The 15,889-nt window shown below is 43.2% G+C and overlaps 1 protein-coding gene across 1 annotated transcript; it reads left to right on the top strand.

Moving 5' to 3' along the window:
* The first annotated feature begins 926 nt into the window (after nt 1–926).
* LOC124616107 (lysozyme c-1-like) lies at nt 927–12,949 on the top strand. Its single transcript, XM_047144367.1, has 4 exons — nt 927–1,117; nt 11,513–11,601; nt 12,367–12,427; nt 12,643–12,949. Exons 1-4 carry the CDS (start codon nt 976–978, stop codon nt 12,774–12,776), a joined length of 426 nt encoding a protein of 141 aa, XP_047000323.1. The 5' UTR covers nt 927–975; the 3' UTR covers nt 12,777–12,949.
* The last annotated feature ends 2,940 nt before the right edge of the window (nt 12,950–15,889 follow it).

Below are 15,889 nucleotides of genomic sequence, written 5' to 3'. Positions count from 1 at the left end.
GGTCCAGATAAGCCGAAAGTTTTTAAAAACAACAGAATGGATGAACGTTCCGAAGACTGTCGTGCGTGTACACGCGAGTGAAAATAGAGTGTGGAAGAGGAAACATGAAGCTGTATTGGAGTGTTTACATGACCAACCACAAGTGACATTGCGAAATCTGTTTTCGAAAAAGGGGTTGGGATCCCAGTCCAAACGATGACAATGATTCAAAATTCTTTCTTTCTGTTGAAAACGACGTCCTCCTGAGTAGTCCCCGCCCAGAGATCCGAATGGGGGACTATTTTACCTCCGGAATATTTTACCCAAGATGATGCCATTGTCATTTAATAATACAGCAACGCTCCATGCCCTAAGGAAGAACTACGGCTGTAGTTTCCCCTTGCTTTCAGCCATTCGCAGCACCAGCACAACAAGGCCGTTTTGGTTAATGTTACAAGGCCAGATCAGTCAAGCATGCAGACTGTTACCCCTGCAACTATTGGAAAGGCTGCTGCCCCTCTTCAGGAACCACACGTTAGTAATTTCAAAATTAAAACAAAAAATGGCTCTAAGCAGTATGGGACTTGACATCTGAGGTCATCAGTCCCCTAGACTTAGAACTACTTAAACCTAACTAACCTAAGGACATCACACACATTCATGCCCGAGGCAGGATTCGAACCTGCGACCTTAGCAGCAGCGCGGTTCCGGGCTGAAGCACCTAGAATCGCGCGGCCACAGCGGTTTGCAAAATTAAAACCCTTAAACTTTTTGTGACATGGTAAATAGCGGCGTGCAGTGACAGTGTTTGGGTGTATCCAGACGCAGCTTTAGTGATGCCCCTGGAGTGACGTCATTGCAGCTGCGCGTAGAAACCTGGCACGGGTGTCAGTTGAGAGCCGAGTCCGCATGTGGCGCTGTACCTGATTACGGATCGGCTCGCCGGCTGGCGACAGACGGCGCTCGGCTAGTAGTAAGGAGTCAGTACCTGTCGGGATGCGGAACGGGAAGGTTCTGGTGTTGGTGGCGGGACTGTTGGTGGCCTTGAGCGCCGTGGCACGAGGCCGCGTCATCACCAGATGCGAGCTTGCCAACGAGATACTCCGCCACAACGTCTCCGTGGGCCTCGTCAAACACTGTGAGTACCCAGACACCTACGCGTCTCGATCTTGCAGTTGACTGTGTGTGTGTGTGTGTGTGTGTGTGTGTGTGTGTGGCCGGTGGGGGGGGGGGGGGCGGCTACCACCTGAGCTGGACTCTTGCAGAAGTCGTTTTCCCGCGCAGGCTGCTTTAGTTTTGAAATAACCACTTCATTTCGTGCTTTAGCCAGCTAGTCTCGCCCCCTTGAGCGGTATGAATCTACTTCAGTTACTTGCATCACGGTAAAAAGTTGGAAGTGTATGTAAAAGTTGTAAGTGTGCGGTGCCAGAAGTGTGCACTTACCACTTTTCTGCTTTTCCCTTCTACATTCCCGATAACATGACAATGAAAATTGTAGACAATACACCTGGGATCATATTCGTACGTTACACGATACCATAAGTTGCAGATTGTTTGTATGATATATTAATGTTGTATTTAACAAAATTTTACAAATGATGAAAATGTATTTTTGCTCCAGGTTTGGGGTAAACTTCTATAGTTATTGGGCAAAATTCGACACACAAAGAAATTATTAGAACAGGCTAAACGAAAATTAAATTGTATGCTTTACTATGTCAACATCTTTACCATCATCACAAATCAAAACCACCATGTCCGCCCCCGGTAGCTGAATGGTCAGCGTGACGGAGTGTCAATCCTCTGGGCCCAGGTTCGATTCCCGGATGGGTCGCGGAATTTTCTCCGTCCAGGGACTGGGTGTTGTGCTGTCCTAATCATCATCCTATCGTCATTGACTGCAGGTCGCCGAAGTGGCGTCAAATTGAAAGACGGGCAACTGGCGAACGGTCTGTCCGAACTGGGGGCCCAAGCCATACGGATAAAAAATCATCATCATTGTCTCCATCATCAACGTTTTACAACAGTGAAACACACTGTATTATCGTTATCTGGCCTTTTCTTGTCACACTTTTCCGCAGTTCACGAGAAGCTGCCCCCGCTCTAACCTTAAAGTGTTATATAGTGTACCGGTACGTTGGAAATGCCTGTTGCAAGCGTTCATAGGAAATTATGGAAAAAGGGACGCCACTGAACAGAATATAAAGGAAAATGAAACTTTCAGCTTGGAACCTAACCTAGACTTCGGGTTAGACTACAGATTACTATATCACCACAAAGTATATTCCGCCTTTGAGGATAAGTTATTAATAACTTTTGAACTCAGACAAATGAAAAAGTGCGGAACAGATTAATAAAAGGAACACACACGAATCCTGTCTCAGTCGCAAATAAAATGAAAACCACGAACTGTAGCTCTTCAGCGCTCAGTACTGTAAGCACGGAACGGATGATGTGGTAAACGGGAACTGGCATAATAGATAACAGGATCACAGGCTCTGCAGAAAGAAGAGAGCAAAACAGATCAGCAATAAACTTCAGCAGAAAGTTAGCCTACACCACTAAGTACTGATAATTCTCTATACAACTGCAATAACCCATATCTCACAAGGTACATGTGTTTTAGTTGCGGCCTCCTGTAAGAATGTGACACTTTGCGGCATACGAGACGAAAGGATCCACCTAGAAAATGTACGAACTAGCAATCTGCTTGAGATACGCTATTGTCTCGTTGCGAGCGAGCAATCGAAATCTAACAGAATCGGGAAGATAAAGGGCTTTGGTGACACACTGATCTACGGCATAGCTCGGGGCCTAAGCCTGAAAGTCGATAGTTTGGTTGTCATTGCGCAAAGTCCGATAGTTTGCTAGTCATTAAGCAAAGTCTCTTAATGTGATGTTACGAGAACTAACATGGATAGTGTAGGTAACGACTGATATAGCCTATCATAAAAAGTTCGTAGGTTTCACTTTGCTTTGAATGGTACCTTCTGCTTTTGAGCTATTTCGACTCCGCAATAGCTTCGTATCATAAGAAGTCGTGGTGACGCATACTGGATGCAGTTTTCCGTTCATAATGAAGGAGAAAAACACTTAAGAGAACAGCGTTCATGCTGATAACGAATATCTCTGGAATTTTTCTTTCTCACATACTTATGTATGATGTCTTTGTATTTCACCACACGTAACTTCCTTTGCAAGCACAATAAACATTTATTATATTTGCCGGCCGCGGTGGTCTCGCGGTTAAGGCGCTCAGTCCGGAACCGCGCAACTGCTACGGTCGCAGGTTCGAATCCTGCCTCGGGCATGGATGTGTGTGATGTCCTTAGGTTAGTTAGGTTTAAGTAGTTCTAAGTTCTAGGGGACTGATGACCACAGAAGTTAAGTCCCATAGTGCTCAGAGCCATTTGAACCATTTATTATATTTAAAGTCGGAAGAATTTGAATAGTGAGAAAATTACCATTTACATATACAGAAATTAAGATTAGTGCTTCTTTGCGTCTTATTGTTTAGTTTGTTTTAGTGCATTCGTACGTCTTTTAGCACCGTGTGACGAGTCACCGTTCTGTTTTCTTCATATTGAACATCAAATGTGGTTGAGATATGCAATTATCGATAGTTCGTCGAAGTACTAATCCTGCTGTGGTACAGTGCATCTGCATCTATTGTATGTATTATAAATCTTTGGTATATGCCGTCATTATATTGTGATTCAGAATACACGTCTCATCGTAATTTGCTTTTTATCACAGACGGTGATGGTCTCGCCAGAACGCGTTAATGAGTGATGCATTAAACTGGGAGATAGTCTGGACAATGGTTATAAAATGTCACTGGTTCAGCCATTTGACGTATGCACACTGCTTAACTCGTTGCCAGCTGCCTCTCCTGCATTTTACACATCTTTCTTAAATCATGTTTAGTTTACCAGAATGGCAAATACGGTTTGGAATAAGAGTATGTACACGTCTTATCAACAGTTTAGTATCGTCTATATAATAATTGCCTACGCTTTTAAATCTGTTCCGGACTTAACAATAATTTATCGAGCGAGGTATCGCAGTGGAGTCGAATTTCGAAGGACTGGAGTCGAATTTCGAAGGACTGAGATTCAAATCCTAATTACGCTTTCCGTGGTTTCCCTAAACTGCTTAAGGCAAACGGAGGGGCAATTCCTTTGGAAAGGACACGACCTATTTTCTTCCTCAATAAGGACTTGTGTTCGACATCTGATGATCTCATAGTTGAAGGAATAATCTCCCGTCTCCTTGGAGATTATATGGGTTAATTAATGATTATTATGTTACAATCCTCTTGTTGTAGTTAGCCGTGTATATCGAGACTTAGTTCATTGTTAAATGCAATGGTGTGGTACTAACTGAAGGAGACGCATTAAGAACTGGTAAAATTTAATTTATTTCCTTCATCACACTGCACAAACATAAATACACTATTATTCAAACTGTGTGCCGCTACTATTAAACATAGAGATAAATCAACAACTGCCTCTGCTTGCGACTCTGGGCCTCTGGGCATTGTCGCCCTCCAAAGATAACCACTTACAGATACTACACACCAGTACCCTCACAAAGGGACGTCAAACACTATCTTCCTAACGATAACTTCTGTCCTCTATCTATTTAAATACCCTCCAGGAGAGTGAATTTATCATCCGCAGCATATCTTCCGCGAGGGACCATAGCTAGAGTTAGTTGCTGACGTCCAATGCACAACATTATACTCAGAAGGGGAACACCAAATCGACACAATATTTACGGCACTGGCGGATGAAGTGTTAAGCAAGATGCCAACATCGACCACAATTAATGGTTACAGTGCCTCTGTGTGATGCCATTTCTTATTCCCGTGAAGGAAGCATATTCGCGGTACGCTTGGCGGCATGTGAGATGTGTTCGTGGAAACAGCCAGATGTAGGCGAGGAGAAATGGGATATCGCCTCTCTTTCAACAAAGTGTAAAAGCGTGGTTAGCTGTAGCGATTGTATAAAACTCTGCATTGAGCTGTACTTGCTTTTGCCACACATAGAAAACAGACAAATACAATTACAAACATCTAACTACTCGAATGTGGTGCAATAAATCGTACCCATTCTCGAAATAAAGCAAATAAGTAAATACGTCGTAAGACTTTCAGTCGTGTTAAAAACTACAGAGCAACTGAAATTTGTCCGACTTAATTCTAGGCCACCTGTTGTAGATTTGGCTTTATTGGAGTACAACTGGAAGCTGGACAGTTGGTGCGTTGGAGGTTTGGTCAAGGCGATGACTTTATCGATGAAAGTGAAAGTAGCAATTGGTAAACATCATTAACATGCGGCTATCTGACTACCCTTTATACAAAGCAAACGAAAGCGTATAGGACTTTCTATGTGTTACTACTTATACCTTTCAATTTCGTTGAAGAAATCATAGACCATCACGAATGAAGGCGTGTTAGATACAGAGAAAAACGTATAGAAGACGATGATGACGACGACGACTAGGCAGCCCTTTCATCAGTCACATTCGTCGAAAGCTTCACTGGTATAACGGAGCAGCGATGTGAAAACGTGCCAGTCAATGATGTAGTATCTTCGGATACCACGTTGCCCCTGCTCGTGGCACAGGATTGCACGAAACGGTGTCAACTTTTGGAAAAGTGCAATACAGGGTAATCTGTCTTTCAGGACGGCGAAGGGGAACTTTAAATTATTTAAACATGAAAGGAATCTGTACATTTGGAGTGAAGAACTGGGGTACAGGTCAATGAGAGTTTTCGAAGGTCAACACAACCTGTCAAGACAAATTTAATAGTGCATAGGCTTACAGAAAATAGGTAACGATCCACGACGTTAATATACGAAAGTGGAGCGTTGAAGCAGCAATGGAGGTAGAATCAAAAATTTTTAAAGTATCTGCCGGATGTATGTATGCTTTCAAGAAGAAACATGGTACTGTATCGCAAAAAATATCTCGTGTTAGTACAACTAAAAATCTACGGTAGATAACGAGACAGCCATACTTATAGCATTTGAAGAGTTTATTTCTGACACCACAGCTATTATGGACACGGTCGGCACACAGAATCTATTCAATATGAATCAGAGCGGCTTTAATTTGGAGAAGACGTTCGACCGCTCTGTCGTCAAAAAAGGAACGAAACAGGCCGGCAAAGTCCCGCAGTCCGTCAATAACACGATGCACATCTATACAATAGTGCTATCGGTATCTGCAGGTGGGCACTTTCTGTCACCTCTGTAGTTTTCAAAAATTCGACCGGGACGTTTCGACTGTGAGTTAGGCAAAGTTTGTTTCATGCACGTAATAGTTTAGCAGTTGCCTCATCTTCTGGATGAATGAACAAGGAACATTTACGAATGTCATGACAAAAGGTGTTCTCCAAAATCGTTTGAGAAGACAGTACGATAATTTTAATTGTAGACTCGTTTTCCGCTCAGAAAAGCTTGTCAGAGCATCAAGAGCACGGAGTGAAAATCACTGCGGTTTCTGTACTGATTATGACACCATCAGGCGCAACAGGATACTTCCGCGTAATCGAGGGTTTTGTCCCCAGGTTTACCAACTACGCCACACTTCTGGGCGTCGATGTGAACTTCAGCTAAGGGTACCAACAGCCTCCAAATGCGCTCTTCCTTACAGGCAGTTATGAGGACCAATATTTTGGTCGTCTACCAGTGGGCTTGGTACCGAAGTGGCTACACCCGTGACGGAGCAGATGCCTTTCAACATGTGAAATACTGTTTTTACTATTTTGTTATTGGTAACGAGCTTTGATCATTGTCTAAACTGTTGCATTTTGCGTAGAGATTCACACATGCAGTGTAAATGAATGTGTAATTAAAGAAGTAGCGTAGGGCTGTTGTAAAGCTGACACTGTTAAAGTAAAGTACATCTGCAGGAGTTCCATAGTTCTTCAATGCGATTTGCATGATTGAATTGAAAATCGAAAAAGTTTGCAAAATACGTTAGCCACGATCCCTACCCCTCGTCTTTCCTCGCAACAACATCCTGCGAATACGAGGGCTGTATTTGTCACTACGTTGCACAGTACTTCGCGCTCGGGTATTAAGCGGGTGCAACGGGGTTGGGCGAGGGCTAGCGACCAGTTTAAAAGCTGCATGTTCAGTACATCGTAACTGCGTACGATCAGAAATACGGCCCAAATTTTCTCACAGGATCGGTTGCTAAGGCGGAAGTCTTTAAAGTGTGCTTTTTTTCTCCTTAAAATATGAGGTCAAATTGTTGTTTCCTTTGGATCTTCAGATTGTGATTTACAAATCGTTCGAATGGGTCTAAGCACTATGGGACTTAACATCTGAGGTCATTAGTCCCCTAGACTTAGAACTACTTAAACCTAACTAACCTAAGGACACCACACACATCCGTGCCCGAGGCAGGATTCGAATCTGCGACCGTAGCAGCAACGCGGTTCCGGACTGAAGCGTCTAGAACCGCTCTGTCACCGCCGCCGGCTTACGTAATGTCTTTAGATTTGTTGCATCCTCTAGGCGTTCTGCGATTAAAATGTTCTCTCTGGTTCGCCTTTCCACAACAATTTCTATGTGAAGCTTCCAGTATAAGAACCGCTCCGCCACATCGGCCGGCTTGTAGTTTAGCACTATACCACTGAGCCACCAGGCTACAAGTATACCCAAAGCTGTCATCACATCTAAAAACTATTTCGTTGCCTCAGCACTTTTCAGTGAAGGAAAAAGCCGTTTGAATCTTCATCACCACAATTTTCAGCCACCTCGAACAAAATTCTACCCATAATCCCAGAAAATAGTGAAAAGTCAGTTTGTAATTGGGAGGACACAAGCAAGGCGATTCGCCGAGAGTAAAATTATAGTGCTTTGTGGAACAGGAATATATCCAAAATTCTTTTCTATATTATAACAAAGTTTGACCCACAACTCTTTCATATACTTTTTACTGTATGCAAATGCGCCGACAGAAACAAGCATGTTAGATAATTCAACACTGCCGTAACAATTTGATCTAATCGCCTACCTCATCTTACTACGAAAGTAAAGACCCGATGAAGTCATTTATTCAAAAGAATAATCACTTCCCCATTTCTTAATATTTCATTATGCATGAAAATATGACTTAACACAGAAACTAATTCAGTTACAGTTGTTACCTATTCAAGCTCTGACCAAAGATACGACGAGTTTTACGAGGGACGCTCAATAAGTAATGCAACACATTTTATTCTGGGCCAGTTTCGGTTGAAAAATGCAGAATTTGTCATGGGACATCGTGGAATATTTCCGCTTCAGACTTTTCAGTTTCATGAATCTCCGATATGCGGCGGGGCTACACGTAGCCTTCAAAATGGCGAGTGCAACAGAGGTGCGTTCCAAGCAGAGATCTGTCATTCAGTTTCTTCTGGCGGAAACCCACAGTATCGCAGATATTCATAGGCGATTGCAGAATGTCTCCGGAGACCTGCCAATGAACAAAAGCGCGGTGAGTCGTTGTGCAAGGCGTGTGTCATCATCGCGACAAGGTCGTTCAAATCTGTCTGATTCCCGCATGGTGGACGGCCGCACACAATTTTGACTTCTGCAGTGTTGGAACGTGCGGACACTCTCACTCGAGTTGATAGACGGATCAGAATCAAACATCTCGCTGCCCACCTGGACGTCTACGGCGCTAGTGCTGACACACTTGTCAACCGGTTGGGGTACTCTAGTATGTGTCCGCTGGGTTCCTCGCTGACCAACAGAAAACCATGAATAATAACGAACGAACATCTGTGCGGAATTGTTTGCACGTTACGAGTTCAATCGTCACAATTTTTTGTTGAACATCGTCACAGGTGATGAAACATGGGTCCGCCACTTCGAACCCGAAACAAAATGCCGATCCGAGGTGTGACGCCACACCACCTCTTCTCCGAAGAGAAAGTTCAAAGCCGCACCCTCAGCTGGTAAAGTCACGGCGACGGTCTTCGGGGACCCTGAATGGGTTACTCTGTTTGATGTCTTGTCTTATGATGCGACGTCCAATTCAAGTGTCTTGTGCTGCCTTCAGGAAACTGAAGAAACGACTTCGGTTCGTTCGTTGCCACAAAAGCGCAAACGAATTTCTCCTTCTCCATGACAACGCATGGCCTCATCCAAGTTTGAGCACCCGAGAGGAGCTCACAAAACTTCATTGGATTGTTCTTCCTCATCCACCCTACAGCCTGGGCCTTGCACCTTCAGACTTCCATCTGTTTGGCCCAATAAAAGATACACTCCACGGAAAGCACTACGTGGGTGCTGGGGAGGTTACTGATGCAGCATGACGTTGGCCCCCACGTCGACCAGTAGAGTGGTGCCATGTTGGCACATAGGTGCTGCAAGTAAGATGGTGAAAGGCTGTCGCATTGAATGGGGATTGTTGGAAAATGGGGGTCTGAGGCCAAAAGAGTGGGGAATAATGTGCTGTACTGGAGTCCTGGATAAAACCATCTGGCTTTTAGAGGAAAAGTGTTGCATTAATTATTGAACGACCCTCGTATTCCTGCATTTTTATGTAGACTTGTCAGAGAGAAAATGTCACTTAATTTGTCGTTACTCAGAAGCCGCAAAATTAAACTGGTGCTGATAATTGCGCGTCTGGCTGGCGGATCCATACACTTCATCTCATCCACTACTTACGTTATCTCTGCCTATCGATGAGTTTCCCACTCATGACTAGGTGCCATTTTCTTTTCCGACGGTGTCCGGTGGTGAATGAATTGAAATGAAAAACAAATACACGCGTAAGAATCAGTTTCCTCTTCAGCTTGTAACTATTCTAAAGAATAAATAATTGTTTTTCCATCTGACTTATAATTTATCGTGTTGTGAGAATAGTCTTCAAATCTTGAATTAAAAGATGTGCAGAATGCATTAGAATTTTACAAACCACTACTCAAGAGACAATGAAAAATGAGTTACCTTACCGGCCGCTGTGGAGGAGCGGTTCTAGGGGCTTCTGTTCAGAACCCTGCTGCTACTACGGTCACAGGTTCGAATCCTGCCTCGGGCATGGATGTGTGTGATGTCCTTAGGTTAGTAAGGTTTAAGTCGTTCTAAGTTTGGGGGAGTGATGACCTCAGATGTTAAGTCCCATAGTGCTTAGAGCCATTTTTTTAGCTACCTTACAGGATCCACCAACCATCAGCTTCAGGTCGTCCTTGTATTTTGTTCCTGAGGACCGCCTCAAATTGATCATCTTCACTGCTTTGGAAAGGGTACAGTTTCCTTTCTCCAAAAGCATTTGCTGCAACTTCATGTCTTCGTCATCCTTTGGTGTCCTAATTCTGTACCTTCGTTACTATTATCTACACGGACTGGCTGAAATGTCCCTATCGAAACATACGTCGATCAGCTAGTTTCCTTCTTAATTGGAATGACCGTAACGAAGCTCCTTTGCAAGCCATGAACAGTCTTACAATTCTGGACATTAGTGTTTCGCTCAGGTACATATGCTGTCTGCGCAACCGTGGTGAGTCACTTCACAGGAGCTTGAAATTTTATGGTTTTGACTCTATGCCGGCCGCAAAGATAAATGTTTTTGAAAAAGGTTCGATTCATACTGCAGTGGATCAGTTTCTAGCGTTATTCTGTAAAAAAAAAAAAAAAAAAAAAAAAAAAAAAAAAAAAAAAGAGAGAGAGAGAGAGAGAGAGAGAGAGAGAGAGAGAGCATTCTGAATAAGGTTTCAGTCTGCATCATTATAGAGCAAAGCAGTGTCCAACGTGACGACATCATACACGACTTGTAGGAAGACATTTTCAGCAGAATCAAATTTTGGACGAAAATTGAATCTTTCAGTCTGCAGCAGTGTGTGTCCTGTTTTTAAACTTCCTTTAAGATTAAAACTGCGTGCCTGACCAGGAATCGAACTGGGAACCTTGCCTTTTGAGGGCAGTGCTCTTATCGATTGAGCTGTGCAGGTAACTAATGAGATGCCCTCACAAGATTACTTCAGACACTACCTCTCTCCTACTTTCCAAATCCTCAGTGCTCGAAATTGAAAACGGTTGGCAAATAGAACACTAGAGGCAAAGGGATGTAACTGATGTAATTACTAGCTCAGTTTCCTAGCACAGTCTGTTTCTGTAGTCCATCAGCAGCTAGCGACAAGAATCTAACATTCGGAGCTTCTCATCACAACCAATATCGTGACGGCAAGACGCAAAAGGTGGGCAAATGGTGTTCGTAACCCATAACACAGTATGATGAAATACCGTTGGCTTGTTTTCTGTTAATTACATAAATACGTGTGCGCGCACGTAGATGTTTAAGTGTCAGACTGATATCTAGTTAAGTGAAACGATTGCTGTGCGATGACGTAAACTGCAAGTTGATGGTTCGTTCATTTTACAATTTTCCGATGTTTCAGATGAGCAAGTACTGTGTGTGTGTGTGTGTGTGTGTATGTGTGTGTGTGTGTGTGCGTGTGTACCTACGCACTCGAGATATGTTGTAGTGTGTCCCTTCGTTTAACACGAATCGTTTTTATCTCCAACAGGGGTCTGTCTGGCAGAGAGCGAGAGCTACCTAACTACAGATCGCGTTGGTGAAAATGCAGATCTGTCTTCAAATTACGGCATATTTCAGGTAAATATTAGGTGAAAAGAATGCGACCATGAGAAAATTATAACATTTAAATGGTTGCTTGTATGCATGATATTTTACTGTTGTCTGCTAACAGCTGAAATTAAACTGGCCAGGCGGCGGACTTTAAGGAATGAATGTTAAATACTAATACCTCAGTAGTATCGTTAAATAACAAGGCCGTCTCACCTATTCATCCTTAACTCATTTACGCGCTTGATCATCATCTTCTATGTCATATTCATCTTTTACGCTGACTTTCCTGCTTTAATTCTCCAGACTTTTTTTGTGACCTGCCTAAAATCGGTAATCACTAATGATATCGATTGTAAGATTTCCCGTTTCCATATTTCCCGTCCTCTAATGTCACATGGCCGGTCGCGGTGACCGAGCGGTTCTAGGCCCTCCAGTCCGGAACCGCGCGACTGCTACGGTCGCAGGTTCGAATCCTGCCTCGGGCATGGATGTGTGTGATGTTCTTAGGTAAGTTAGGTTCAAGCAGTTCTAAGTTCTAGGAGACTGATGACCTCAGATGTTAAGTCCCATGTGCTCAGAGCCATATGAACCATTTTCTGATGTCACATGTGTAGAAGGGTGGAATTAGTGCTGAGTTCCTCTCTACATGTACAGAAGAACTGGCTCCCCAATATGCCAGACTATCTTGCTAGAACTTCGATCAGTTTGAGAATGACGGATGAAAGCAAGGTATTACTAATATGGCATGCAGAAGAGCGAGTCAGTGTCGGATGACAAAAATTTTTGTTGCAGATAAACCAGTACTGGTGTGGTGATTCTCGCAACCCTGACAAGTGTGACGTGAAATGCGAAGGTAAGCGGCCTGTTCGTCAGCGCTGAGTGTTTGCTGCTCAGCAGGGATCACTCCACTTCTCTTTAAACATCAGAATATACAGTTCTGCGATTTTTAGTAATTACTTAAGAGTAGAGTTGAAAATTAAACACGCTGTTAAAAAGTAAAGACCCATGGGATAAGTGAAATGTTTAGCGTATCGGGATGGGTGTACAGAGTGCGCTCTCCTTTTGCAGATCTGCTCAACGAAGACCTGTACGACGACTTTGAGTGCGCTCTGAAGATCTACCGCAAGCGGCGCTTCTCAGCCTGGGACGGATGGCGGAAAGGCTGCAAGGGTGTCCACCTGGAGAACGTGTCCACCTGCTAGACAGGGCGTGCGGTGATCTATAATTGCCAAGGGCGGATAGGCGCACTTCAGACTCGCCGTGCGGCGGGGGATGTTTGGTTGTGGCCTACAATAAGCTTCTGCAGTCAAGTTTATGCATTAACGAAACTGTCCTTGAAATAACAATACTCACAAAATAAACATAATTAAATGAATGTAATGTAACATACTATATCAATATCGTAGTGGACTACCATATCGCCTTGACTTTGCCGACAAAGATACATTGCAAACACATCACCGTACGTAGATAAATACAGTAGTTACTATACTTAGTTCATTCCATTCTCTCCTGAAACTATATTACTAAACGGATGTAGCGGGCGCACGGTTCCACTTGGATTGTCTATCTCATGGCTTCCAGTTGAAGCAAAAATCTGATTTTCAGTATTTCATATAACTACCGAACGACATCAAAAATTGCAACTATTGTCATAATCTACTCGAGATATAATCTTACGTTAAAGATCCAACACAATAAGTCAGGTGTTAAAGACAGAAACCATGTACGCCGATGTCTTGATTTTGAGAATGACAGCACTTAGCGGCTTCAACAAATTTTACAAATAATGTCAAATGTTTTCGAAAAATTTTCTCGCTGACACCGCCACAAAACGAAAAGAAATTATCGTACTCAGGTTTGAAGCTCATCTTGACATTTTACCGTGTTTGCTATATAAAACTTGGGTCCTTTTGAAAAACTGCCTTATGCAGTCACTATTTGTTTCTTCTTATTCACCCAGACATGCTTCGACATCTATGTGTTACGTTTTGTGTTTCAAATTTTCATTTCTATAAATTGTAATACAAAGTTTATAATAATTTTTCTATTGTAGGCCTAAAAATTATAGCATGTGCATTTGGTTTGATTTGTTTCGATTGCTCACCCGAAAATTACACTACTACTGAATCTGCGCTATTACTTATGGGTTTTTGTGCCCTTTTTGACAGCGTGTCATCCCATGGTAACCAAGAAGAAAATTTTTGTGGATTTATAGTGAGATCCCATTTTACCAGATAAAATTAGTGCACATACTGATGCAAAGGGTTATTGCTCTTCTTTCATTACAAAATCTCATTAAACGAGATAATAAGAAGTCAACAAAGTACATTAGTCTGACTGCACCATTACAATAAAAGTGGCGAAATTTTAACATCTAATACCTACATAATGAAACGTCGAACCTCAAATTCTGAAGTTCCCTTTCAGAAAGATGAATGAAGTATCTACACATTTGGCAATGGTCTTATTCATGGGACTAAGAGCTGCTCAAAGAAAGAAACGATTCTGTTTTAAAACATTGTACAGTGTAATTGTTCCCGGATGAGGCTATCATCACATTCTATGAATATAAGTAAAAGGTCGCGGCCAATGAGGCAGGAATCGCAGCTTGGAGAAGGAATTAATTTTAACTGATGTCTCGTTTTATCGGTATTCATATGACCTGCTCTTAGTCTGTAAAGAGTAACAATTTCGCCGGCCGTTGTGACCGAGCGGTTCTAGGTGCTTCAATCTGGAACCGCGCGACCGCTACGGTCGCAGGTTCGAATCCTGCCTCGGGCATGGATGTGTGTGGTGTCCTTAGGTTAGTTAGGTTTAAGTAAGTTCTAGGGGACTGATGAGTCCAGATGTTAAGTCCCATAGTGCTCGGGGCCATTTGAGCCAGTAACAATTTCTCTTCTCGTGAGCGCCAAGTTGAAAATCTATGGGTGGCGTGGAATCGCCTAATACCAAGTACCTTTAATGTTACAGTCCACGTCCACTATCTTTGTCCACTCCGTTTTTGCTCGTCTGCCGAGCCTACGATGAAAATCGTTGTATGGTATGGGTACGTCGATGGGAAGTAGATGCTGCACCATTTTCGCCAGTTGATCTGCACGTTCGTTGCCTCTAATTCCAAAATGTCCAGTTATCCATTGAAGGTGAATCCGTTGACGCAGCTCCTTTGCTTGATTGAGATTTCTCAGCATATCATGTGCCAAAGGATTAAAAATTTTTCCTTCAGCTGCCCTTGTAAGAGACTGTAGGACAGTACGTACTGCGACCTTGTCGACTTGTAAGCGGATTATGTAAAGTATATCTTGATTAATGATATATAACTCCGCGCCAGCCTGGGTGGCCGAGCGGTTCTAGGCTCTACAGTCTGGAACCGCGCGACCGCTACGTTCGCAGGTTCGAATCCTGCCTCGGGCATGGATGTGTGTGATGTCCTTAGGTTAGTTAGGTTTAAGTAGTTCTAAGTTCTAGGGGACTGATGACCTCAGAAGTTAAGTCCCATAGTGCTCAGAGCCATTTCAACCATTTTTTTTATAACTCCGCAGTTAATATCGAAGGCAATAGGAAAGATCGTCCACACCTACTTGACAGTAATAAGACAAATGCGACTCTTGCAGAGATAATACTGCGCACTGCAAGTGGTAGTCTATCAGTACACATGCCTGCTTGCTGAGACTGCGCTCACATGTACATTCGTGCGCGCGGAGCTGATTACTCGACCTAAATCGCCCGCTGAAAAGCATCTATGTGAGGGGCCCCTAAACAGAAAGTACACTATCGAAGTCACGACACGGTGGCGAGCTGAGAACAACAGAGTTGGATTCTTGCCAAATGGGCCAATAGGCTGAGATACAAAACGAAGATGAGGACTTACGTTCAAAGTGAACAGTACACATGCAATCTGCTAGTCAGGAATTAAAAAAAAAAAAAAAAAAAAAAAAAAAAAAAAAAAACGAAGTTCTATCATTCGTCTGACGTGAGTAGGAAAGAGCTAACGTTAATGTGTGACAAGGGCCTCCCGTCGGGTAGACCGTTCGCCGGGTGCAAGATTTTCGATTTGACGCCACTTCGGCGACATGCGCGTCGATGGGGATGAAATTATGATGATTACAACACAACACCCACTCCCTAAGCGGAGAAAATCTCCGACCCAGCCACGAAAAGAACCCGGGCCCTTAGGATTGACATTCTGTCGCGCTGATCTCATTTTGTTCGCTTTTGTTCGTTGCATCTGCTCGCGGTGGACGTCGTAAGGCATCCGTTTAAGTTCGTTGTTGATCGATTAACTCAGTTTTTTTATTATAGAGGGCAGCTAACC

The sequence above is a fragment of the Schistocerca americana genome, chromosome 5, assembly GCF_021461395.2.
Source record: "Schistocerca americana isolate TAMUIC-IGC-003095 chromosome 5, iqSchAmer2.1, whole genome shotgun sequence".
Taxonomy (NCBI): Eukaryota; Metazoa; Arthropoda; class Insecta; order Orthoptera; family Acrididae; genus Schistocerca; species Schistocerca americana.
Note: the sequence above shows the minus strand (reverse complement) of the source record. Positions and strands in the feature narration are given on the sequence as shown.

What these genes read in the sequence shown, in the direction of transcription:
- LOC124616107 (XM_047144367.1), top strand. Translation starts at nt 976, where the DNA reads ATGCGGAACGGGAAGGTTCTGGTGTTGGTGGCGGGACTGTTGGTGGCC. An exon ending in CGTGGGCCTCGTCAAACACT is followed by an intron (nt 1,118 to 11,512) that starts GTGAGTACCCAG and finishes TATCTCCAACAG; the next exon opens with GGGTCTGTCTGGCAGAGAGC. An exon ending in GTGTGACGTGAAATGCGAAG is followed by an intron (nt 12,428 to 12,642) that starts GTAAGCGGCCTG and finishes CTCCTTTTGCAG; the next exon opens with ATCTGCTCAACGAAGACCTG.